The 27,697-nt window shown below is 38.8% G+C and overlaps 1 protein-coding gene across 5 annotated transcripts in view; it reads right to left on the reverse strand.

The window, feature by feature from the left end:
- The window catches only part of raly (RALY heterogeneous nuclear ribonucleoprotein), a 105,795-nt gene that overhangs the window by 11,873 nt on the left and 66,225 nt on the right, over positions 1–27,697 (reverse strand). For 2 of the 5 annotated variants that reach the window (XM_069169690.1, XM_069169689.1), the window contains exons 3-7: positions 27,245–27,320; positions 25,797–25,844; positions 13,462–13,625; positions 8,855–8,974; positions 1,125–1,318 (exon numbers count right to left, since the gene is read on the reverse strand). In XM_069169690.1, coding sequence (XP_069025791.1) covers positions 1,125–1,318; positions 8,855–8,974; positions 13,462–13,625; positions 25,797–25,844; positions 27,245–27,320 — 602 coding nt within the window. The remainder of the gene's footprint in view (positions 1–1,124; positions 1,319–8,854; positions 8,975–13,461; positions 13,626–25,796; positions 25,845–27,244; positions 27,321–27,697) is intronic. The other 3 variants (XM_069169691.1, XM_069169693.1, XM_069169692.1) reach the window with 3 other exon arrangements.

A 27,697-nucleotide genomic window follows, 5' to 3' on the forward strand; every position in this document is an offset into this window, starting at 1 on the left:
AAAACTGCAAAGTCAGATATTAAACAAAGATTTCAACAAACTGGATCTTCATGTTGTGTCCTTTGGTTGTAACTTCATCCCCAAAAAAACACAAAATTGTCATTTCCAAGAAAATGAGGTCGATAAATTTATTGTTTTGTACGTGCAAATTTTTTTTTTACAACTGAGAAGCTCAAGCTCTGAGGAGTGTTAACATTTTTGGTTGAAAAGTCACGGAAAGGCTGTAAAATAAATTGTTTAATCTCAATACGAGAAGCTGTGGCAGCAACAATACAACACAATAAACTCGGAATCATCAGAAACCCACATCAGCTGGAGAATAATGATGCGGCCGCAAATACTTTAAAATAAATTGTTTTGTTTTTCTCTTGATAATGAAGTCCTTTATCTTGTGGGTACTTACTGATAACCCAAATTCATTCATTTACATCACTTTTTTTTATGTTGTGGAATCATCTGGTCTTGTTGCTAATTTGTTTGATTAATAAAACATGAGAAAACTATAACAAAAAAAAGAAGACAAAAACAAAACAGCCAATATAAGACATTAAAAGTGTGTAAGCAACATACTCAGACCAAAATATAATTAAAAGTGCATAAAGTGCCGGCGATGAGAAGAGATGAGGACGGGATGAAGTTTATCGTCTATTCTCACGGTTTGAATGAACCTGTTGCAAATAAATCAGTTAATAAGCCGATCAGTTTATTAAATAATTGTTTCAGCGCTCGACCACTGCAGCACAAAACCCCCGAATATCAAGTCAAAGACTGGACAGAAGCACTGTTCAAATTTAGAAAAAAAAAAGTGACTAAATTTTGACTACATTTGTGTAAAATATGAGCTATTTTGACATGGTGACAAAAAATGTAATATTAGTTTTGCATTTAGTTGAAGTGTCACGAATCTCTATATTTTCTAAGAAAAGACCGGTTTAAAATGTAACATTTTTTGGAAAGTGTTTTAGTTGTAGTATTATAACCAGTTGAAGGTGAAAGCTATGAGAAACATACAAAAACCCAACTGTGATGCGAAGAGGTTGAGATCTGACAGGAGGCGTCACAAGTCGCCACACACATCTCCGATGGTCTTTCACACTCACACACGTCCAGGTGTAAATACACACCATGTGGTTGTGGGGGTCATCATGCGTGTGCTCGCCCTGCTCCTCTTCCTCATCTTCCTCCTCCTCTTCCTCCTCCTCCTCCCCCTCGGCTTCGCTGTGCGCTCTCTGCTCGTCCTCGTCTTCCAGCTCTGAACTCGACTCCTCCTCGTCTTGCCACGCCTCCCCGCTCTTACACTCGTCTGCTTTAATCAGATCTGCGCAAAGACGCAAAAGAATCGACATGTCACGAAAAACTGATGCCGGCTTCTGCGAGTTTAAATGAAAGGAGCTTCATTGGCCTTTCTGGTCGTGTAAACCGAAAAAAACAAAACAAAAAAAAAACATTGAAAACTCAGAACCAGAAAATCCAGCAGTTTTGTTTTGGCTTCGGGCACCCCGTCATTCACACTGTATATGCTTTCAATAAAACTCTGTCCTGATGTTTCTTAGAACTGGACACGAACGTAAAGGTTTCTTTCTGGCAATGGCTGCGATTGGTTTGGTTCAAAACTCTCTTGATCGTACCGTCGGCAGCACAAGCATCGAATGGACGCGGCCCACCGAGAGTTAAAATGGCCCCACCAGGGAATTTCCAAACATTTGAGGTGTACGTTTGCACATTTTTTTTCCAAATCCGTCTTAAAACAACATTCAGGTCTTTGCGTAAACATTGGCACATGTTGTAAAGTTTTGCTTGCTGAGACCATTTCTTCTGCTGATTCTGGTCATTAGCGGTTCAAAACGCAATACGCTGCAATAGAAACAATGTGGGATAAATTGTGCTGTTTAAACTCTATCTTAAGCCCGTTTGACACTTCCAACAGTCTGAGTTGGGCAAATCAAGTATTTACTGAAGAAATTGGTCTCTTCAGTGAAAAATTGCCTGTTACTATCCATCCATTGGAACTGCTGTCAAGGGCAACACAATAACTTTGATTTTGGAATATAACCATTTCATTTGATGAACATTGACAGCCGAAACCACAAACTTTGGATAAACTTTGGGAGTATTGGAGTAAAAACTGGATTTTGTCCCACTGTCTCTTCCACTATAAGTATGTAGGAGACCTTATGAGGGCTCGGACAAACCGGAAAAATGATTCCAGCGAGAAAAACCTGTTTCTGTGTTTCTATGGGAACCTGACAAGCTACAGTTTCTGGTGTGCTGCTGGCTCCTGACCGTGTTGTTAGCAGTGCTAGCCAGACGACGACCAGAGGAAGCCGGTGTCCAGCCGTCATAATGAAGACAGATTGATCTTTACCTCCTTTTTTAAACTGTATGTCAGCAGGATTACGGAAAAACCACCAGTCCGATTTACATGAAATCTGGTGGAAGGGTGCAAAATGGGTCAAATAACCACCTATTACATTTTAATGTGGGTCCACAAATTATTTTCCACTTTCCTTTAAGCATCAAGATAGGGCATTTGTCCAATTAAATTCCTTACATCCTAAAATCCATTAGATGGTAGTAAAGTTCAGTAGTGCCAAAACATAGGCCATTCTAGAAATTCAATGTGATCCAAATCCACATTAATGGGTACCAGTTATCCTCTGGGATACACATGCACGTGGTGCATCTTACCACAGCAGCAGCTGTTATGGAGGAGGAAGGGCTTTCATAGCGGAGATGTAAGGCCTCATCTAAGCTTAAGCATATTTTGACGTCTGTCAAATATTTTTCTAAAAATATCTAGCATATATACAGTGGATGTGGTTTGAGTGGACTTTTGGCCTTGGCAAAGGTCTGCCCTTCTCAAGTCTTATCTTCACTTCCAACAGCCCCCATCTGTGTTGCAAATTTGTTCAGATGGAAGCTTTGGTCTTGTAGATGCATCTATTCCTTTTATTTTTTTTTTACTTTAAAAAGTTGATTTAGTTAGTGTGTGTTGTGCCTTTGAACCACCAGAAGAATTTGGAATAAGCATATTGTACCTGGAATTGATTTTCAAATGCCACATGTTGGTGCCTACCCAAGGTCTTACCTCAAATCCCATGTCCATACCAATAAACAAATAAAGATAATGCCGTGTTTGGAGTTCTGGAGAATCTGGGTCCATGTGTCAGAGCTCAAAGAATATGCAATATCGTTGTTTGATCATTTTCAAACTTTTACAAGTTTTAAGAAAAACTATTTTGAACTGAGAATGTGCCTTTTTTTGTTTTGTTTTTCTGTTCAGGGGTTAATTCAGAAAAACACTCCCGTGGGTCGTATTTGAGGGAAGGAAAAAAACCGACCTATATGGTTGTATGGGGTTAGTGTACTTTTTTGGAAAAAGTACAATTAATACGCATTGCAAGCATAACATTAAATACTTCCTCCAAAAACGTAGAGCGGTGCTGCACGTGTGGACCCTGAACAAAGAGGAAGTAAAGCAGATCCCTTCTCAACACACATGGCTTCGAGGCTCCAGCTGTCACGAGCAGGGAAAAAGTCTCTGGCGCCGCCTATGCATCAGAGCAAAAGCAGACCTCCGAATCGTGGCAGAATTTTAGATGTGGGCTGTCATTCAGAAGTCTGGAATCAGGCAGCACAAACACACATCTTTTCATACTTGGTCATGTTTCCTGAGGCTGCGTCCCAGACTCCTGCTGCAGATACAAATCAAGGGTTGTTCGGCTCCTCAGTGCTTCCAGAGAAACATGGTCACAACTCAACACTGCACAGGCCGCCTGCCCTTTCGTCTCATCTCGGATCCTGTTTCAGCTTTCTTGCATTACCGCAGTTCTTCAGAGCAGTAGCGAGTGCAAACACACACGGGTACCATCTTCACTGCTATGGTGGGTTGATTGTGATAATCAACCACATTCTTCACTTTCCACCACGTGACATGAAACATAATCTGGTAATGTGGTCGCGTTTAAACAAACTTTATTTGGATGATTAACGGTTGTATGAATGATATTTAGCTGGTTAGTACAGAAACAGTGTTGTTTTGTAAGGCTTTGACGTATTTAGTGTGATATCTTGTTAAAAAAGAAATGCTTTTCTGTGATTTAAAGCCCTCCTTCACGCAGAGAAATGTGTTCTGCCTAACGTTACTTCTCCAGTGAGCCTCACTGTACTGAATGATGCATGTTCAGAGTTTGACATGAGAAATTCTTCCGTTGAAAGTTGGAAGTGTCTGTCAGCTCAACTAAAATCTGAGATTAAGAAAAGACACGTTCGGGATGGTTGAATTCATCACAGTTGTGCTTTGGGCATAACATGAAATAAATCAATCGAGTGTCATGTCTGACGGATTAGTCGGCAACTGTGCTTTGCACTGCTGATTAGTTATTGCTGTTAGCCGTGTACTGCACATAGTTATTATGTACGAACGTCATGACAACACTGAGCTTCCAAGGATTTCTTTGAACTGCTCTTTTTTCTCGGACCGAATGAACGTCCGACAACCATTTTACAATGAAAAAAAAAACTAGAAAAGAATTTGGTAAACAAGTTATTTATTTTGGGGTTTTCTCAAATCAACACTTGGTCAAAAATATTCATAAAGCACCCTTGATGTTTGGTAAAAGAGTTCCTTGACCACTCGTCCTGGCAGAATTGACCATGTTTAATCAAATTGATTGGTTTCCTGGCACGGAGTTGACTTCTTTTTTTTTTTCCGTTTTGATGTGTGTTTGTGGTCATTGTCTTGTTGTGACCACGTTTCAGCTGTCTGGCTGATAGTGTGAGGTTATGATGAAGGATTATTATTATTCTCCATTAGTTCATCCTGCCATTTGTCCCCGGCAACAAAACAGCCCCAAGAGCATGATGGCCAAAACGCACAGTCGCTGCATGGCCCGCCTTAAAACAGTTAGGTTAGCTCCGGTTAGGATACCTCAATCAAACTCTTTATGCAGGCACAGAAAAGCTACTGACTAGTCAATCATGATCACCAACAGGAAGTTCAGAGTCCTTGGCAAGTTCAAAGAAAGTTAGATTATTAATTTAGTGACGCTGAAAGGTCCTAAGTGGACGTATGCATGTTTTTGACCGAAAATGTTGGCAGAAAAATAAAAGTTCAACGAAATCATTGAAACATCAATATTTCCATATGATGAGTGTATATGCATTTCTGACTACGTGTGACCTCTGTGGCAGTCTGAAACTAGAAAACCACTTGTAAGATCGAGCCCGAAGTTTTCGTTGGACGTACATGGAGAATAGTCTTTACAGTAAAGTAATAAATTAGCCATTTTTTTAACAATAAAAATACATTTTAAGAATTTCTAACAATGCAGAAGAACTCTTTTCGACATCTTCAAACATGACTTGAAAAAAATCAGTATGATTTACACATCCATCTCTCTAGATGGACGTTTTTCAGTAAATATTGCTGAATGCATGTTCATCTGGTTTATTTCGGCACTGTGGCTGTCATTTTGAACTAAATCTGCCCTCCGGCTCGGGATGTTTCAGATGTCTCAGGTCAACCACCTCAGAAATGTGAGGCCTTCTGTTCATCGCAGCAGTCTATCCACAGCCTGACAGCAGATGGGAGAATATTTCTTGGCCTCCCTTTGGTACCTTATGTGTGCCGTTATCCTCTATTTTACATTAATTATACTTAAGATTTGAGCCACTAAGTGGCATAGACAGATGTCAGAGTGAAGATTTCCCCCAACGGCGCGCTTGTCCAGCTGAATTTTAATTATTTTGATTGATTTCCATTTGAGATTTTGCTTTGGTATGTACAGTATAGTTTTTATTGTGCTGTGTTTGGTTGTTACTGCTCACATAAAACCTTCTCTCCTTGGTTTTACGGCGTACTCCGCAAAATAATGTGGTTTATAACGTTAATTTTTGCTTTCCTTTTCAAATTTAAAAGAGTTAAAAAAAAAAAAAAAAAAAAAAAAAAAAAAAAAATCCCACAGCATGCAAATAAAAACAACTTCCTCTAGTCTGCTTGTTGTTAAGGAAAATTGTCTTTCTGTTTTTGATGTGTTTTTGTGGTATATTAAATACAGCATGCATGATGTGCAAATTATATACAAATCACACATGGAAAAAATAATGAAAACATACAAAAATCCTATCTGTATGTAGAGTTGTATTAGTATTGGGCCATTTGGGGAAGCTTATTTTCCCATGTTTGAGGGGTTTTGTATAAAAGTTCATTTTGTTATATGATATATACAAAATTTAAACTCGTATGATTTATAGTACTTTTTTTTTTTTTTTTTTAACAGATAATGTTTCTCTTTATTGTAAAGGAAGAAAATGCGAGCAAAATCCAAACCAGCCAATAACAAATGAACGGATTTTGACTAGTTTCCAGCCAATCCGAAACCTCTATAATCTTGTTAACTCTCCAGATAACTTAATCAAACAGCTGGTAAACTTTCTTCTTTGGAAATTGTTTTGTTTGTCTATGTTCAAAGAACTACTGCACTGGTGCTGAACCGACATATTCTTCACATAAATTGTCCTTAACTGTTACATACTGTTAAAGCAGCAGACATATCAATACATCGATCTTTCTTTCATCTTCTGTTAATGGTCAAACAAACACTTCAAAACTTCAACACAAGAGAAGCAACATCTCAAAGGCTGTTGATACAGTTTGTTACCTTGGAGATATTAAGTACTTCAATAAAGATATTTTTGTCTCCGTGCTCAGAAACCTTTGGTAAAATATGACTCACCTCAAAGCTATCAAACCAAGCAACAAACAAACAACACGCTTTTCATCAGGATCAACGAGAGCTCTTCATGCCAAAACATTACAACAGATCCAAGACTTACGAGACTTTTATGAGCCAAAGTCTTTAACGAATTAGCTACATTTTTAGATTATTGTAAATACATTAATGTTTTTAATAAAACATTTTTTTTTATTTTCACTGTCTCTCTTGTAGAGGGATGATAGACGCTTGACCTGACTCTTAAGACAGCACTTCTGTGTTGGAAAGATTTGTAATGATGGAGACTGCAGATGGGATACAATATCAGTGCATTTGAGCCAAGTAAGGTCAAACTGCAATTGTTGACCTTTGCTTGTAGGTCTCTTATTCTTGTTGGCAAGAAAGGCTCTTCTGCTTCTTGGCTTTTACGACAAATTTCAGGTATTTTCTGTTCCTGTTAGTGCACACAGTTCAGAACAAATTAACTTGTTAAATTTAAAATGATTGTTTACTTTGAGCAGAGGCAGTTAAGGCTGAGTTGAAAGTCAATAAAAAAAACAAAAACATAAACTCTCCACATAATAAAGAAGGAAAATGCAATATATTTTTTTATTGTTATCCATAGCATTCCAAATATGGTACCACGAATTTGATCAAGCGTTGATGAAAATAAGATGGGGCCTCAGTGTGTCTTTAGACAGCAGCACAGGAAGTGACAACCCTGGGATAAGACATATTTTATTTAATTTCTCTTCATATGACAATTCTATTTTTCCTTCAGGGGCACAAGTGGCTGTCAGAAGGTTCCCGAAAAGGAAGTGAATTTATCACCAAACAGCTGAGGGCCCCTAAAAACCTTTCTTTGAATTTAAGCATTTATGTTTAAGCTTATTATATTTCTTAACAAAAACTGTGGTTATGATTTGATAATATTTCCCACCTCTTTTTGACAACATTCCAATAGCAGCAGGTTCTTTTATATAATCGAATAAAATAACAGGTTTTTTTCATGTTTCGGTTTGCCGAGTCATGATGAAACACAGCGGAGCGTTGAGTTTTTAGCTTTCCAGTTTGAAAGATCACTCGAGATAATGTAAACGGGGCTGTAGCGAAGAAATTTCCCCTTGGGGATTAATAGAGTGAAATAAAAAAAAAAATAAAAAAAATCAAAGCCATGTGGAGTTTACAACGTCCCTTCGGTATGCTGGGTATGCAGAACTCAGCAGGGAATTTTGTTTTGCCCACGTGCTATCGAAGAAGCAACAATCTTTCCCGTTGTGAAAAACACCCAAAAATAGTTTTTTGTAAATGACAACATTGGAAGAAGCAGAATATTGAAAACTTTTATCCACCAAACGGGGTGAAGTGTCACTGTTTGTTTTTCAGTTGTTTTTCTTAAGCCCAGCGCAGAGCAAAAGATTCGTGAAACCGTTTTGGAGCATTTCAGGGAAAAGTAGCAGCAGTGTGAACCGGCCCGTCACAATCAGACAGCTGAGTCGGCGAGGACTCAGCTTGTCAAGTCGCAAGTGGGCAGTTTTACAATGTAAGGAACAATTTTTTTTTGTTTTTTTACGATGAAATAGAGGAGACACAAACTCCCCAAAATTTGACAGAAATTGACAGCACAGAAAAGATCTCCTGTCTTAAGTTCACGGTGTGAATTTGCATAAACGTCCTGGGTGTTTTTCACTGAAGCGCCCATGGGTGACTCCAAAATTCTCAAACTTTTCTGTTTTAAAAAAAAAATAAATCTTTATGCCTTTTCATCGCTGCTCAAAATGCAAATGTTACAAATTATATTCAGTTACGAAAAAGACTGCAAAAAGCCAACAGTTAAAACTGAAGTGCAGAGAGTTGTTGCCGTGGAGATGTTACGTTGTCCCGTCTAGTTGCTTTGGAGTAAACTGGTGCATTTTAAAAATGCGGCGGACTGGCGAATGGCGAGATGTTGCTAGTTTCAAATCAACTTTCCACGAACCTTTGGCCTGAACCGGCCCATAGGTGCACGGCACTCCTTAACACATGTGACCATGACAACGGTGAACTGAGGAAATAATCACACTAAAATAATGACAGTACATTGCTTGGCTTCATCTTACTCATATTCCCATTATAAATATATGTGATGTGTGTGTTACCTGTGGCGGTAATGTGTGGGTCTTCTGTGATCTGCTCCAGTCTACCCAGCAACGCCTCAATGTTGGCTTTAATTTGAGTCAGCTCCGACTTGATCGCCTGAAGCTCTGTGCTTTTCACTGCTGATAAGAGAGACACAGAAAGAGAGAGAGAGGGGAAAAGAGATAAGCGCCCATGTTCTGATTAATACGTCTACAGAGAGTCCAGTAGATGTTTACATTTCTGGGGCTTTCTGAGAGATGCTTCATTTGCTATGAAGGGGGTGGGGGGTGGGGGGGGGGGTCTGTTTGGTTACACGTGGTTCCTCTGTTGGTTACAGAAAAGCAGAGAGGTCAAGAGGATATAAACTCCAGAGAAAAGGTCAGGTAATCACCAAAAACACCAGCATCCATCTTTTAGGGGATCCTGCTGCGGATCAAAGTGATGGATTACTGTTTTGCTCTGCAAATGTTAAAAAAACTTATTCCTCTTGTTTTTTTTTAAATCAGGTCTCCCTTTTTCACACTGAAATTTCAAGGTTTATTCTGATCAAAACTGAAGGAAGCTTATATGGATTTTCAATATGTTACAGTAAAAACGAGGTATCTTTTTTTTTTTTTTACAGTATTTTGAATTTTACTATTCACAAGAAAAAATGGGACTACAAACTTCACAGTTTAGTAAAGGCCGGATTTTCAAATACTGAATGAAATACACCAAAAACATTCATTTTGCATTATGCTCACTTATTTACTACTATTTTATATTTTTTTTATATTTCTGATTTAGTAGTATAGCCTATAAATTCACATTATATTATGACTTTTTTTTTTTTTTTTTTTTTTTTTTTTTTAAGGAATTGAAGTTTATTTGTACAGGTTGTTAATAATGCAAGTAAGATTTAGAGACCAATTGTCTTTCACTTGTCAAAGAGCTTTACCCACATTCAATTTAAAGAAACATCAAGAAATTTCTCCCTTTTTCACACTTTTTTTGCTTTACTCTACGACCTACCAAAGACATGCAGATAAACATGAGAAAAATACTCTGAATTCCATCACTTTTCAGGGTTACTAAAGCATTGTTTGAATGAGCTGTAAGAGCACCAACAAATTCCTCCATGCCCGAATGAGACAAAAAAACAACAACAACTACAGCCTTGAAGAAATGACACAAATACCAAAGCATACAGAAATATGGAAAGCACAGATTTGATGGAAAACGTTAGGTGGAGAGTTAATACTTTCTCTTAATGTAAGTACTTCAACCTTTAGTGAAATCCTGAAGAATGAAAACAAAACTCACAAATTTCCAGAGTAAACAACTTCAAATACAAAAAAAAAAAAAAAAGAGAAAGAAAGAAAGGGTGAGGGGGTGAGGAGGGAAGACAGATAAAGTGATGAGTACATTAGTGGCAACAGAACAACTGAAGCCATGCAACACATCTGGTGGTTATTTTTGCTAAACACACATTCAACAGTGTTCCCATCCACTCTTTCCACATCCCTCTTCCTGTTGTTGTCCTCTCTTTCACTGCTATCACCTTACTTTGCTTCTTCACTGTGGACATCTGTCTCACTTTTTCTGTCTGTACTTCCTGTCTTTCCATGTTTTGTTCATATTTCTCATTCTTTGTTTATTCTCTTTTTGTTCTTTTGCCCTCATTTCTCTCAGCATTCCCTCATTTGCGTGTCCTCGTTTTTTCTTTCACCCTTATTACTGCATTTTTGACTCGTCATATTTCGTCTACCACTTTTTCTCCACCTGCTTACATTTTGTAGTGTGTTAATTGCTAATTTCTAAAAAAGATTGCAAGTTTGCACAAAACCTTCCAAATGAAATTCAACAGCCATCTGACTGTCAAACAGAATGTGTTAAGCAGGTATTATATTGTATCTACTTGAAAGGCTTTATCCACGTTCAGATGTTAATTTTGGCAGGTTGTCTTTGGAAATATTATTATATTTATTATTTAAGCAAATGGAAAACGTGAAAAATATAAAGCAAAATGTTAAAAGCAAGCTCAAATGTAAAAATGATTTCGACTGACATGAGAAAACCAAATTGGCTTCAAGAATCTTAAGTTCCCTCTAAAAATGGTCAGGACCCAAATTATTTTTCTTGAAATGAAACAAAGCTAGTCACTTCATATACTTTATATCTCAGCAACATAAAAATATAATTAATTGTAAAGCTTAACCATTTTAGATAGATGCAGGATGTATTATCATAGCACATCTATTGACCAGAGTAAATAGAGAAACACATCATCTGCATACAGTAGAAGTTTCATCTCAGCTTCCAGTACTGAATGGATTTCTTTATCCAGTCAATAATTAACAAAATGTAAGTCTTTGTAGGTCTAAAAAAAAAAAAAAAAAAAAAAAAAAAAAATGTGTCTGCCGAGGCCTTACGTGCATCAGGATGTCATGACAACCATGCAGTCATTACCGTTTGGATATTTGGTATTAAGACTGACACTGACGAGAGGACCGTCTGAGTGGATAATGTTTCTTGGCCAGCATTTCAAAGTTTATCTTTCCATCAAATTTCGCAACACATTTGGTCTAAAAGCTGTTTCTGCTTCCTGCTTATGTTTTAAGAGAAGTCAGATGTTTTCATGCACTAGGGAGGAGGGCGGGGGGGGGGGGGGGAATTAATTATCCCTGAAGTTAGATGGAGAGAAGGGCGAGCGAAAGGCATATGGGAAGGATTAACCTGTTGATGATTTGACAACTTAAACTGGGCAATCCATCTTAAGTGCTGCTCGGACCTCCCTAACGGCATCGCTGTGTTTTAGTGTGCAGGGAGTCAACAAAATAAACTCATCTGGGAGGCCTGCGGTTTAATAACCAAGCATTTGGCAAGAGGTTAAGGTCAGTCAAACCTTATTTAGACCTAAGATCTAATGTCCTGTTTGTTCCTTCAGCAATAATTAAAGTGATGATGTTAATAATCAGTTGTCTGGTTTATATTGGACCACCTGCTGGGTAATCTTTACTTTTGACGAATGAAGCCCCTCTTATTCACTAACTAAATACTTTCGCATGTTTTATTCCATTATGGATTGTGCAATGCGTACACAATGCACCTGGAGCATCTGTCAGTCAACAGCAAGATAAAAGATTACAGCTGATGATAATTGAAGATAATTTCTCGTCCGTAAATAAACAAATTATGTAATCACGCTCTTCGGAAAATGATTTCACCCAAATTAACTACCGCTGAGATATTCCCGATCTAATCCAGGACCTGTCAAAGTTTAAATCGAAAAAGCTCTTACTGCTACATCTGCATGCGTTTAAAGAATTAATTGAGCCTTATATGTGAAACATTAAAATTCACGTGGCTGCAGCACCAAATTCTGGTTGAGATCCTTGTTATGGCTGAATGAAGGAGAAATGGCTGGCAAGAGCAGATCTTTACTGATAGACGTGGAAACATTGAGCAGTAGGAGGCAAAACATGTCGTGGTCAAGTATTCCAGGTTACGTCTCTGTTTGTGCCAAAAGGAACGGTCTCGAAATGTTCTGACCCCCATAATCATGAACGTTTTACAGCCCCTTATCTCCAATATAATCTGTAACCAGGACTGGTGTCAATTCAGTGGTTAAATTCAAATTTTATAATGTTTTATATGTGATTTAAGGACCTTCTGTGAGCACAGGTGACTTCACATTGACAGTGCTGAAACAGTAAGTATTAGCAGGAAAAGTATAAACGCGAGCGTTTTTTTCTATTACTGTTCAAAATGATGTAAATTTGATGAGTACACAGGAAGACAGTCAAACCATTGACATCAAAAGTGCTTTTTAAACTCGAGACAAAGAGACATTCAAGGCATCTTGGCAGGATTAAAAAAAACAAAAAACCCTGCTGTTCAGAAATGGAGGTTCAGGTTGAAGTCAAATGTGAAAGGAGCTGACATGGTGTCGACATCTCTCTTCAGAACCGCAATCTGAACACGATTTTAAATGAATATTTAATGAGCAGAATGCAAAACAATAAAGTGACAACAGATGCCCTGATGTTTGAACCTTCCGCTGTAAACACAAAACTTGAGCGATAGATGAAAGGGTGGGGAGGGGGGGGGTTGGTTCAAAAGACTCAGAAGATAAGAGAGAAAATAATAATAGAAATGGAAAAGGGATGTTTGCTGGTGTGATGGTGGTTTGTATCAGGATATTCAACAGGATGATGATAAGCGGCCACCAGCAGCGACGGTTAGAAAACTAATAAGTAGCGACATTAGCTAACAACACCGAAATTACTTGTGAAAAAAATGTTTCTACTTCGAATTTCATGAGAAAAGTTGAATGGGAGTCTATGGAGCCGGAGGATTTTTGGAGCCGACCTCTAGTGGCACTCGGTGGTATTGCAGCTTCAGTCACTTCCGCATTTTTCAGACCCGGAAGCTACGTTCACGTTTCGATCGGGAAACAATTTCTATTTATACAAAATGTTTAGATTCAGTTTCTTTAAATTTGACTAAGTTCCTATTCCTATTCCTATTACTTGTTGTAATAGCAAATTTTTTTATCGTAAATACTCAAATCAATGCAATAGCTTTTATGACACAATAATCCAAATTTAATTCATTAATTTCCACACGTAGACAAGTTGGAACTCACATTTCTGTTTGTTGCCGTTGCTGGTGGTGAGAACGGAGGCGTTACGCGCCAGCAGTTTGACTGGCAGAGATTTGACTCGTCGCACGAGAGGCACCGTCACCCTCTGCCGCTTGACTGGAACCACTCGAGGAACCGGAGACACCCTGCCACGGAACTCAAACAACCTGAAGAAGAGGGCAGGAAAAGGGGAAGACAGGAAGGAAAGTGAAGACACGGGGAAGTCAGATAGAGGAAGTGAAGAAAAGAACAGAGGGTTGAAAAGGAGGGAAAAGTTGAGATAGAAGAGAGGTAAAGAGCAAGAAAAAAAACGACCAGTTATTTATCGTTAAAAAACGACTTTCAAAAATATATAAACGATTTATTACAGCAAATTTTACAGCAACGTTTAAATTTTTTTTTTTTTTTTTTTTTTTTTTTTTTTTTATCCCACCTCACTTGGTCAGGCACCATTAGCCTGAACTTTAGTCAAGTCAAATCAGATTTATTCATATAGCACATTTAAACACAACAAAGGTCAAATCAGGTGCAACACTCAAACACTCTTGATGATAAGAAGAAATAAGCAATAAAAACAATTAAATAAAACATCAGAAGCGAGACTAAGCCAACGCGAAGCAAGAAGAAAGAAACTGGCTTTAACAACGGGTTCAATTTGGAGATCCAATTTAAAGACAATTAAAAAATAACACCCAGGTTCTTCACATGGGGGAAAGATTATTATTATTATTATTATTAAGTGACACCACTGGAAGGCGAGCACGATGACCAGCAAAGATCTCCATGACCTTTCCCTTGGCTTTGTTCCAACAAACACTCAACAGCCTGTAAAGTAACAGTATATAAATGCAGGGTTCCTTAACTCTCTCATTAAACATGAGAAACTTTTGGGACAACAGCAAAGTTGTAGAAGCCACACGGTTGCTCTGTTATTGTCTTTATGAGAATAAATAGTTGCACCAAAACAAAAGTTCCAAAACAGTTCATTATTTTTGCAGAAAATAAATTCTTTTGATTTTCTGGGGGTCGAAATTGCCGCAGTTTGTTAATGAGACAATGTTTTACTGATGTTTATGGTAATTCCAGCAATTAAAAAGATCTGGTTATCTTTTATTGGACGGGACATCTACGTAAATAAGGGTGGCTTTAGACATTTTAAGAGGAAAGGATTAGTTATATATTACTGTCACATATTTTTGTCTTTTCGTGAAAAGCACAAAGAAGAATCGTATTTTTGGGGGATTCCAACATGTGACTCTGATTATGCTGTGGTATACCCCTGATGATGTGTTTCAACAAATTTATGAATTTTTGGTTTGACATGCGTAAATCACATAATTAAAGATACACTGCCAGAACAGTGTAAACGCTGCACATCATCTGATCAAATAGAGAACCCGTGTGATTAATGTCACCTTTGTGAACGTGTAATTCTCAGTTTCAGCCTTGTGGTCGCATTGAAACAATTACAAAACACAATGAGACTGCCGAGGCAAAACATATGAACATCAAATGTCTGTAACCTAACTGCGGTTATGTGATGGCTGGACGTGAATCACGAGACATATGCATGAATTTATTGTCATTTGCAGTGGCGGCTGGCTCGTTATAAAGCCGGATGAGTTTTCCCCTTTAAATTATTCAGAGAAATAAGGCTGCTTAAACATGTTAAAACTCATTTAAGTAAAAATGTAATATTTCCTAATTATCAGACACAGTTGGTTATTTTCGTGTCTGTCAGGTATAAAAATGATCAGCAGCTAAATTGAATTTAAACAAATATTATTGAAGAGAGAGAAAATAAGCCAAAGCCATTGGTCCATTTTAACATGTTGATAAATTAACATTACAGTATTTTACGTGATTTTTTTCTTGCTTGGTTTTAGATTGGATCAGCGGGAAGGACGCTCTTCATGTAAACGGTTGTTAAACTGTGGGGAGGGTGGTGGAGGGGGAGGGGGGGGGTTAAAGTTAGGCACCAGTTGATTGACAGTGAAACAACCAAACATCGCTTCCCTTTGTCTGATCTAATCTAGCGCCAACCGTGTTCCTGTTCTCGCCGAGTGCTTTCCTACATCGCTGGCTAGTCTAAGTAACAGTAAATGAACCTTCTAATAACACTGACCGTTGAGAAATGGGCCCAAAGACAAGAGTCAGATGATGATACAGCTGAGCTTCAAAAGTCCAACAATCCTACTTTAACAGTAGTAAACGTGAGCCGGGAGCAGCTAGCCATCAAGCGAAGGGATCGTTGATGTAGCGTTAACATCAGCAAAAAACACCTGTGGCTACGATTCAGTAACTCCAGAACAAACTGTAATGCTGCGACTTCCTGTGTCTGTTTCAAATTAAAAGCCCTTGTTTCAAACTGAAAGCCCTCCGATGTTTCATATCATCCAGCCACAACAAGGTTTTGACCAAATGTTGTGAATCCAACAATTGACATTGGTTAAATAAATCGTTGTAAATAACAAATAAATGGGAGTTTTGGCACTTTTAAGCAATGAATGACCTAAAGAAATGAAAACTGACAAATATTTGTTTTTAGTTATGAGACCACGAAGAGCGAAACCTAGACTGTTAAAACATTGTTTTGCACCCAACAACAATGTTTGATTATGGCCAAGCGTGGTCTGTTCCTTTGTTTTGTAACCACAGCCAGCTGGGAGTGTGGTAGGATCGCTCCCGTATACATCAGAGCTCCACAGCGTGCTGTAAAAACGTAAAGACAAAGAAAATAAATATTTCCAAAATGGGGGCGGATATGCTTTCTGAAAATCGTAATCGCAAAGACTATTTTATGGTATATGCACATGCTTTTTATTGACTGTCATAAATTGGGCAACATGTTCATGCAGCTCCTGTCACACATAACCAGGATAAACAGCACTGAGGTGACTGCGGACTGTATTTTATATTCTTGTTTACCGTTAAGCGAAGGAAGCTTTAGTTCGGTCTGATTTACGGTCAATGGGGGCGCAGAATAATTCAAAGACTAATCAATTCTTTTCAAAAAGCAGAGCAGATTTAAATAATGAAACTTCATTTTGACACCATAATCCAAATCAGATCTCACCGTGGCTTGATATGTGGATAATGCAAGCTTTTTTGTTTTGTTTGTGTGCGAGAAGGAAACTGCCGTTCTTTCAAAGCATGTAACCGAATCCTGTGAACCCCAAGGTTAGAGTACACGTCGAGTCGTGGTTAACAAAAACAAACTCATGCGTCAATCCAAAATGTATTTCATGGAGACAGGCATGTCATGAGTTGGGATTTCAACCCCGGGTCATGATAATTGACGACAATTTGGGGTGACCTGTGTTGAATACAGGCAATTTTTATGTCAATAATTCTGGCAACATTGACCTCCCTTCGTCTTTGGCTTCACTGCATCCGACTCCTAACAGTTCTTTCTCTTGCAGTTTTAACCATCCGGGACAAGCAGCAGTTTGTTTTGGTCTGTTTTCAATAACTACCGTCAAACAAGATCCAAATTCTTAATCAGAGAAACCAGATCAGCTCGGGTTGTTACAAAGGGGTCATAAAACTGTGAAGTGAGAGGTCTGATAATCCTCACAGAAAATCCCTCCAGATGACAAGGTGCTTTTGCTCCCCTACCTTAATATAAAATAAATCACAGTAAATCACATTGTGTTGATATATTATTATTATTTTATATATATTATTATATATATTGATATATATATCATATTGACAACTTAATACTACCACATGGACGATCCTGTTCTACTGCATCACGCAAGGAACCACATCTCTAATCTCCAGATTTAGAACGGGAGATGGATGAACTGAGATTTCTTCTCAGGTCATGTTGACTTTGATATACACAATGAAAGAATAAACCAATGAAAAACACTCAAACAAATAAACAGGATTCTTCCCTCTTGTCTAGTTCTTTTTGCTGTAACGCTTTCCAAAATAAAAGCTGAGACTCGGCACTTTAACGTCGTCTCCAGGTCTTTTTTTTATATTTGTATTATTATTTCAAATTGAATGGACTCAAGCAAAGAACCTAAATAAGACTATGTGTGTTACTGTCGAGATGTATAGGCTACAAATGGTAGAGAGGACATGAGACTGACAGATGAGACGAGTGTAAATCATGGCGGACGTATGCGGCTCAGCTGGTCGGCATGTTTCAACAACTGTTAACACAATATGTTCGTCCAACAAAGTTCAGGAAAAATTTCTCTCACTTTGGAATAGCGGTTAATTCCAGTGGATGAAACGAGTTTAAAGATGCCAGTTTGCGGCAGGAAAAGGTCATCGGGTTGGTTTTTCCAAGCGGGTTGGCTCGGCCGTCCCCGACACCAACACCTGAAGGTGTATCAAGTAGGTTATGCAATGTTTTAGTGGGAAGTGTTGTTTTTTGTTGTTGTTCTTTGTAAAGGTAAAATACAAAAATTTAAAACAAACATTTTGTTCTCACATTCTAACAATATTTTTCATAACATTGATGTCCTATTGTTTTTAGTAGCACTTTAAAAAAAAAAAAAAAGTTTTTATCATTATACAAATGTTTTGTGTAACAGCTAAAAAAAAAAGAAAAAAAAAAAAAGAAGCTTGATTTGTACACGTGCAGGGAGACCGGCTAACACGTGTAACTGCCTGCTCTCGGCCTAAATGCATACGATAGAGTGTAAATCAACCGTGTGGGAACTGTGGCTGTTTTATATACACCAATTTTCGAAGAATAACATTGGACAGGTTAATAAACTTTGATCAATTCCTAAATATCATCATTTGGTAGGAAAAACTAAGTGTAAGTGGACAACCTAGTCTGCATACTTTTGCGTCCTTTGGGTCGTGGTCTCTGTTTTTCATCGTTCTCCACCTTCGCTTCACGACAGCATAAACCTGATATTTGTTGTGGAAACAGTTTTGGGAAGGCCCTTTTTTTTTCTTTTTTCCCCCCCCTGTTTCAACAAGATTATGTTCCAGTTGAACGAAGCCAGGTTCATCAAGGAAGTGGCTTTTTTTGGTTTGGCTTGTCAGGCCTGGGCCGAGCCCTGACATCAACCCCGCGTCCGACACCTTCTGAGATGAGCTGGAACGCAGAATGCGAGCGAAGGCCCAACCTCACAAATGATCTTGTGACTGAATGGGAGTAAACCCCTGCAGTTGGGTTCCAAATTCTGGTGGAAATCATTTCCAGAAGAGTGGTTTGGCTGTTAATCTTACGAGGCCAGAGAAGACTAAACTATGTATTTGAGGTCGGTGTGCTGGATTTGTATTCACAAAGGAACTTCTTGTTGAGGTCAACGATGACCCTGCATGTTACAAGAGACGGCCTAAACTAAGTTGATTTTGCTGCAGGTTGTTTAAGTCCTGCATCCTCTCTACATTGATTCAACTTTTTTTTTTTTTTTTTAAATAAAAGCATTGAACATAGGCATGGTCAACAATTCGGACACTGCTCTTTGTGCCTTGTGTTATAATGTTATTCTTATGGTTAACATCTCTAAATATGTTTGTCATAACTTTGCGGCATTTGCATTTTAGGTTTGGTCAGGCGAGAATCACACCATGATTGTTTCTAAATTTGTAGCATGTAAAAAAATAAATGACAAAAAAATCAACTTGTTTTTTCCGTGAGCTTTACATAAAGATAAAAAAAAAAAAAAAAAAAAAAAAAAAAAAAACGAGCCTAAAAATAAAGAGCACACAAGTTCAATTATTGGGATAAAGCAATAAAAACAAGGAAAATAAATCAAAGTTTACTTTTTTCAATCACCAGAAGATTTTATGGAGCTTCTTTGTTCAATTATCTGGTAAAATCACAAATGCGTACGTACTGGTGGTAACAAAAGCATGTGAGACACAGGTGCTGATGTTGGTCAAGAGATCCAAATAACTTGGAATAGCAACTCACGGAAGGTATTACTCCCCCCGCCCCCCAGTCTCAGAACGGTTTAATTGCCCTCATAAAAATATATGTCAAGAGTTTATTTGAAAGTCTCAAAAGATTTAGAGCCCCTTGGAGTGCCGCTTCTCTCCGTACTTTTTGGTCTCGACCTCGGGAGCAATTGGATGGTTCGAGTCAGATGATCTAAAAGTACCTGGCAGCAAGGCACATGTGTTTTAACAATGTCGGATAAACGAGGCGAAGCCATTCAGTGGTTGATGACCTCATGGGAAAAAAAAAAAAAGGAAAATGAATTTAAAAATAAATAGGTTGTAAAAACTTTGGAATTGGAATAATGTCAGCTCTCTGGTTGCTGCTGCATTGAATAGCTTTCTGAGTCCAGCGTGCCAGTGAGGGCAGCAGGTTTGAGCTTTTCTGCATCGTCCCGGGAGAGAAACGGTCAGCCATTATTCCTTAAACGATAGAAGGACACCTCTCTTACAGCACTGAATGGTTTAGGGCCAAAATACATTTGTGATCTGCTGCGACCTTCTGAACCGTCCCGACCCCTCAGGTCGTCTGGGACGAGTCTTCTTCCTGTTCCCAGAGTCACAACTAAACATGGAGAAGCAGCGTTCAGTTTCTATGCTCCACATATCTAGAACAAACTCCCAGAAAGCTGCAGGTCTGCTGAGACTCTCAACTGCTTCAAATCAAGATTGAAGACTTTTTTTTCCCTGCCTTTAATTGAACCAGATTCAAGGATGTTGATCAATTTCCTGCATTTCTGCATTTTATTTCTGTTTTATTTCTTAAACTGCACTGCAACTTTTATTCTATTTTTTTAGCTTGTTTAAAGTTTTAATGACTGTTTTTAATGTTTCGATCAATGTTCTTAATGGTTTTTAAATGTCCTTTTTCTTTTGCCTCATGTTTTGATGCTTTTAATGGTTTTATGTGAAGCACTTTGAATTGCCCTGTTGTTGAAATGTGCTGCACAAATAAACTTGCCTTACCTTTCAAATGCGACATTCAAAATTCATGTCGCAGTCAATGGCTACGCCGGCGTTTTTCACCTGTTCTTTGGTGTTGTAGTTTTAGGAGGCCCGACATCTATTAATAGTCAATAAAGTACAACAGGTAAACCATGGAATAAATGAACTAATCAGATGGCCACAAGAAGCAACAGGCAAGCTTTTGGGAATCTTTCTGTTTCAATTATTCGCTTATTTACCTCAAAACTGGTGACTTGTATGTAAAGGGTTCTTTCAAATGTAAATCAAAGAGCCGGGGTCTGACACAGGGTTCATGGGGGTTACATACCCCATCCCATCCCATCCCATATTTTCATGAAGGTCTTTGATGTTTTGAAGATCTGCTGGGTAAAATAAATTCACTGCCGTGGTTCGTGAAGGGAACTATCCCGAACCGCAGCACGCTGGCCTCAGAGGAGGAAACTGTTCTTAGGGACGCTGTTCAAATTAAGTGTTGACAGCGAGCCAGAATAATTGGAGAAACGGTACAATACGGCTCCTAATAGGCATGAAAGTGTTGGGTAAATTTGCTGGAAAAGTCAGCACATGTAATTCGTCATTGCCATGTGGGCCAGGGACTCCGACTCGTTGCATTTCAACCACCGAACATGTGAAAATCAGCACATTCTGCTCAGGTTACCTTTAAAGTGTCCGTTATTCAGAGCTGGTTTTGTGGCATTCATTTTTTTACATGTTTGAATTTTTCCTAATAACTTTGTTAATACACTAAATGAGCTTCACAAAACTGTGATTGTTGCACGTGTTGTAAATTGTAATTCAGATACTGGCCTTTAAAATAATGGTAAATTTTTTTTTTTTTTTTTTTTTTTTTTTTTACCATTATGATTACACTACTGCTACTGAGACTATTGCTCTTTCCTTTGTTACCCGTCCTTGTCTTGTTTTTTTTTTTTCAATTAAAGACCCCTCCCAAGGGTCGAAGTGAAATGGTTTTATGTCTTGTGCAATGTAAATATAGGTACTGTCATAATGTCCAAAATCCACACCACTGCACACTTGTGAATGTCACAGAATTTGGGGGGCCAAAGTTGAACTCTGGTTTCAAAACCTTGCAGAAATTCAGGACAGTCTGTGTTTAGTTTGTGCATCTGTGAAGGAAACAGTTTTCACACTATCCCGTCAAAACGTAGACTTTTATCTGCGTAATATCACACTTGCGATTTTTGGAGAGAAACCAGCGGACTCGCCCAGATGCCCGAGAATTGACAGAACGGGATCATAGCATTTACTGGAGGCATCCAACCCTTAAAAAGTCCCACACTGGCTCCAGACAACATGCCATGTGTTTAATAAAACCCATGAAAGTTAGATTCTTTGGTGCCCCCGCCCTCATTTGTTCTAACCGGAATGGTGATGTATTGTTCAGAGAATTAACATCACAACTGGTCTTCCTCTCCAGGACATTGAGAAGTCTCCATTACCCTTTTTTTCCCCTGCATTAGGCTGGTTTATCTCAAAACAGACGGAGCTTAATGCGCTTTGACAGGAGTCAAGAGGGTCCTCGGGAGAGTTGTTTTTCTCCCGCAACCATCACCAGCTTCTGTGAAACACGAAACCTCTCCACCACATAAATTTCTGCATACAGTGACACCAAATAACCCCGGATTGTTTCACAATTTCTTTTCTCAGAGTAAATGCGACGATGTAATCCTCAGATCGGAGACACGTACAAGTTTGACGAGCGGATGCATCGTAGCAGATTTCCATCAGCTGGTCATTCGTGTATTTGACACTTTTCGAAAATAAAACGGTGCCAAATTTGGCACCCGAGTTATTTATTTTTCCTTCATTAAAGATGAAAAGATTTGATTTCAAAGCCACGAACTTCCATAAAAACCCGTTGAGAAATACACCAGTGGGTGGGTGCAAAGATTGAAGCACGAGAAATGTCAAGACCGCAGATGCAGCTTGTTTTTTTTTTTTTTTTCACTCGTACATTTGATTTGATTTTGATTTTGATTTTATACACTTTATTAATCCCCGAGGGGAAATTTCTTCACTCCCCCTCTCAGGGGGGAGCTGCTGCAGCAGGCTGCCACTAGCGCGGCGCCAGGTAACCTGACCTGAGGTGCATGTTTTTGGATGATGGGAGGAAGCCGGAGAACCCGGAGAGAACCCACGCAAGCACAGGGAGAACATGCAAACTCTGCACAGAAAGGCCCAGGACCGGATTCAAACCCGGAACCTTTTTGCTGTGAGGCGACAATGCTAACCACTGCACCACCATGCCGCCTTTTGTGATGCCTTGGATGATGACTTTCACCTGGTCTTGTCAGCAGTAATAGTTACCACACTGTGACTACGACTGCAGAGGTTGGTGTAAATTTGACGGCATTTGACCAGATGTTGCTCAGACCGGTTTCTATCGAGAGGCAGGTGCAGGGAGAGAAGCCAGATTATCATCTAGTCCAAAGATTTGGTCTGAGATTTGTTACCGTTAGATGTAATTAATCAACTGAGTGTGGCTGTCCTCCATCTCCTGCTACAGCAATGCGCATCAATATTATTAAAAGCTTCTGTCCTAGCTCCAGTAAATCAACAGGACGACACTTATCTAATGTTGGTGTCTTCTTTCTATTACAGAGTTGAATGAGTATTTAAGTAATTTTGAAATTCTTGTCCTTTTCTTCTTTTTTTTTTTTAACTATTTATTGTCACTAGTTTTTAATCCAAATCCAAATGCGCTTCAATCAAACATGAAGATCTTCATTTTTGGCGACAGACGATGGGATGAAAAAGGTCTGAGATATGCACACGAACAGAGCACAGCACAGTAATGCACATGGAGCAGCGGGAAGCAATAACTTTCATAATTATACTCATATTTCATGCATTTTTCTCGCCCCTCTGGATTTCTTTCTTTCTTTCTGCTTCCCAAAATGTTGACACAAAAAGTCAAACACAAGATGTGCACGTACGAGGTCACAAAAAGGTACAACTCAGGCGCTGATGTCGATTAAGTGACGTAACTTGGAATAGTTCCTTTTGAAAGCTGCAGCTTCCTCCTGCTCAAAGCCCATCACCGCACTGCACTCTGTTCCTGAGCAACAGGTACCGTCTCCAAAACCTTTGGGTGACCAAGTGGAGACGATTCCCTTTTCGGTAAACTCCTCAGATACTAACTTACTGTAGTTGGGACGCTGTTTTGCCCACCGGTCTGTCATACAACCTTTGGACACGCTTACACAAAGTGAATACTAACGTGAGACTTACCTGAAAATGAAGCCTCACGATTCAAGTGAGAGTTTGAATTAAAAGTTGTCTAAAAATGCCTCGGTTAGGATTTTTAAACCAACCGGACGTTTCCATGAAGGTAACTGTGTACTTCACCCTTCCAGCTTCCCATCTCACACAATCCCCAAATACAAGCAGGGTCTTTTAACACAAGATATGAAAATCATCTTATCCACACCGTTATCAGTATCATGTACCGTGTATTGTGCATCATCTAATTCCCAGCAGTGAGCTCTCAACACGGATTTCTTTCAAAATGATGTGTCTGCTGAGTTTTAAAATTGTTTAAGTGCAGGAACACATGCACCTGCCACAGCTGGTGCACAATCTCCATTTCACCCGACTTCAAAGACAAACCCAGAGTCTTTCCCAAATGAACCATCCATCTATTTCTTGATCTGCCTCTTCTTGTAGCTGGAGTGAATCAGTCAGTGCGTCCAATTTTTTGTTTTTTCTCAATCAATGATACCAAAACCAACTAGTTGTCCCGTCTATACACTCGTCTTATTGTTGTCTTTCACTGATCTCACGCACCGGCAACATGCAGTGTTGAGACTTTACTGATTAAACTGTTAAGCTCACTTGCCTTATATAATAATTATTATAATGTTCTTATATTGGACCTATCACTTGACCCATAAAAAAAAAATCATTTTCAGCAACGAGTAAATTCATATTTTTCATATCCATTTGTAAAAACCTATTATTTTTTTGTATTATAGGAAAGTCAAAATATCAGAAAATGTACTAATTTCTACCAACACCACTGACATCCTGTTATTCTCAATACCAATTTATTTCATGTAGCAAAAACATAACTAAAAAAAAACACTAAAAAGATACGAATGTTCAAACAGATGGTGCCTTGAAGTTACAAAAGATTTAGAAAAAAATAGATTGACTACGATGACATGGCACTGAGCCAACAGCACGGGTTACTGAACGGTCCACAGTTTGGATTGCAAATATTTATGCGAACAGGGTTTCCAGATTTCAGTAGTCTGTTTCACACCAGGCTAGAAATCACTAACACAGACTGGAAAACTTCCCCACAATATTCTCCCCACATGGCACGTTCTTTTGGCCAACAGTGTAAACTTTGTTTTATACTCCTAAATAAATATGACCGAGCTAGCGGAGTTTAGCCCGCAGATCAGGCGTGTCGAACTCATTTTAGTTAAAGGGCCACATACTGCCCACTTTGATCTCAAGTGGGCCAAACCAGTAAAATCATAGCATAATAACGACAATATTTCTCTCTGTTTAAATCATTGGTGAAGGTTTTTGGATGATAAACCCTATTTTAAGGTCTTTCTACAATAAACTAGAAACATAAAGAGCAAAAACTCAGACATCAGCCCACTGTTTATGTGCCTGGGCTCTCAGCGAGCAGCGAGCTGCTGCCTCCGGAGCAGACGTCGCATTTACGCTGTTTTTGAAGCAATTACTGGATCGATTAAAAAAAACGTACGAAACGTTTGTACTCATAAACCTCCATATTCTCATAGATATGCAATTTATGTCTTTCTGTAATTTTCACACTTAGCAAAGTCATCCGGCGGGCCGAGCTGGACCGGATCTGGCCCGCGGGCCGTATGTTTGACACCCCTGCCGTAGATCGTTGTGTCTATTGTATCCAATTCTTTATTTTATGGTTCTCAAACTGATGCTGATACGCCTCCTTTGTTTTTTTTTGGTTTTTTTTTAAGTTAAACATTCCAGAAATGTGTAGAGATTTCTGCCTTCATCCTATTTGGGGTTTATCTGGTATTTTTCTCACAACCCCTTTCAAACATGTTCATCTTGTAATTTACCTGTCGTGATGTCAGTCCGACTGAATCTCGCTAACCTCCATTGTGATTGACTTGCTTTGCATCAGAGCAATCAGGCCTGGTTCTTCCTGTTAAACGTAACACTCCCCCCCACCCCCCTCCCCACAAGGTCAAAGCTGTTTTTCTCCGTTGTCATCGCAGCAATCCAGCGAAGTGCCTTAAGCCCGTATTCGCTCTGCTGTGACTGGTCAATAGAGACATGTTCATCTCGTATTGGGTAAAAACAACACTCAGGCCTCAGGCTTCTTCACGGTTAACGTAATTAACCTTCTGCTGAGAGCTGAAACAAAATCCATGTATTCAAACCCAGACTACAGCCTCTCTGGCCCGAAGCACCGTCCTCCCTCTTACCTGTCATAGAAGTCTTCTCTGTAGTAATCATAGTCAAACTCATAGCCACTGGGGAGGGAAAAAAAAAAAAAAAAAAAAAGCACAATAGAATGAAGTGACCGTCCAAAACAAATGTGATAGTGATTTTCATAACACCAGGATGAAACCACATTTATAACAACACATGGGAAGAAAAATATTTTTGGGGTTTGCATGCAGTTTATAGTTGCACTTACAAACAGAAAAAAAAAAAAATACAAAAATGCATAAAACAGGCAATAATTATAAAACTGCAGGGGGAGAGACAAAGAAACCACAAAATACTTTATCTTGCCCCAAGAGACGGAGCAAGAGGCATAAAAAAACAAAAACAAAGACGACAGAGAAGTGGGCCGTGGAGATCGAATTCTCGGGAATTATGTGCAGAAAATGTAATGGTAACTGACACAATTTACAAGTGCTGTTAGCACACATTGACTTTTAGCACACGTGGCCCGAATATACAGCGATTTAGAAAGAGAGAGGAGTTCGGTTACAGAGTTTTGGCTGACACAATAAAGTCAAGAACAGCTTTTCAAATAAAATCGAATGACTGTAACGTGTAGGCGATCACTCATATCAACAAGTCCAGAGGGAATTACTGGCCCAACTTTGCGCTTCTCTTGAGCTTTATTCTGTGCTGTAATGAAAGGAGTTACGAATAGATTTAAAAAAAAATAATTGTTTTTGTCCACTCCCGTTACAACTGACGCTGCGTTATCTCACCAAGGTGTGTAATACACCCATCAGTCCACTAGGGCGTACTATGTCAGTGTCTCTTATTGTAACTCATACTAGGTGTGAAAAGTACGATGCTTTAAGTTTAGGTCTCAAAAACCACGTGGAAATGTTCAGGAAAAGATCACTGTTCGGCTTAAAATCAGTAATTTGATGTAAATATTGTTATGGACTTTATCACTTCCGTCACATGACCCTCCTTCCTTCAACTCTAGTCATAGATGCGTGTACTTTTCACGCCTAGACGAGGCAAAGCGTGACACTGACACGGCATTCTCTAACGGCCTGACAGTTGTATTACACGTTTTGGCTTGATGTCAGGCTGATTGCAATCATTTATTTATTTTTGCTTCCAGTTCAAATCAACATGGAGAAAGCTCACAACAAAATTAAAAAAAAAAAACCAACCTCAATAAAATGTCCTTAATGTATGAAAAGGCTGTCAAACATTAAACCTGACGAGAACGTTTCTGCACCTTTTTGAACAAAAAGTACCAGTTTGATTTTTCACTGTAATATTTGAGTGCCTATATTTGTTTATGTGCTAAGGGGTATTTGTGGTCACGTTATTCTCTTGCTGGTCCTCTTTTTAAAATTCCCTTTCACGAGGTTTCAAAAGTAGATCTGCTTCAAAATAGGAGCGACAGACTGATCAATCAATCAATCAACATAATTGATTGCAGTGTTTGTACCTGTAGAGAGAAGCTGCTGATCGCTTCAGGGTCACTTTGGGTCTGGTTGGTTTCGGTTCTCCTGCCATGTTGATATCTGGAACGCAGCAGAGGAAGAAAAAAAAAAAAAAAAAAGGGAAAAAAGCAAAATAAAGGAGAGTTTTTAGGAAATAATTGAACTAAAAAGTCAAACGTGGATCCGACAACCCAGAAAACTCTGTAGTCTTCAAATGTCTTTAATCCCCCAAATAGTTAAAATATCTATCAGACAAAAGATTCAGAGACATTTCCAGAGTTGGAGAGAAAACGTGATGTGCTGTAGAGAAACTGCCATCTGAAACAGTTGATGTGTTGTCTTGTGATTTCCACCAGAGGAAGCTGTTCAACCATTTTACGACATCTGTACTTCTGTCCAACTTCTCTTTTTACAGTACAGTCAGCTGTTCAGTAAGTCAGTCAGCTCCCACTTCCAAT

This window comes from Embiotoca jacksoni, unplaced genomic scaffold (genome assembly GCF_022577435.1).
Source record: "Embiotoca jacksoni isolate LCO1_2020_lvr unplaced genomic scaffold, fEmbJac1.0.p SCAF_46, whole genome shotgun sequence".
NCBI classification, from domain to species: domain Eukaryota; kingdom Metazoa; phylum Chordata; class Actinopteri; family Embiotocidae; genus Embiotoca; species Embiotoca jacksoni.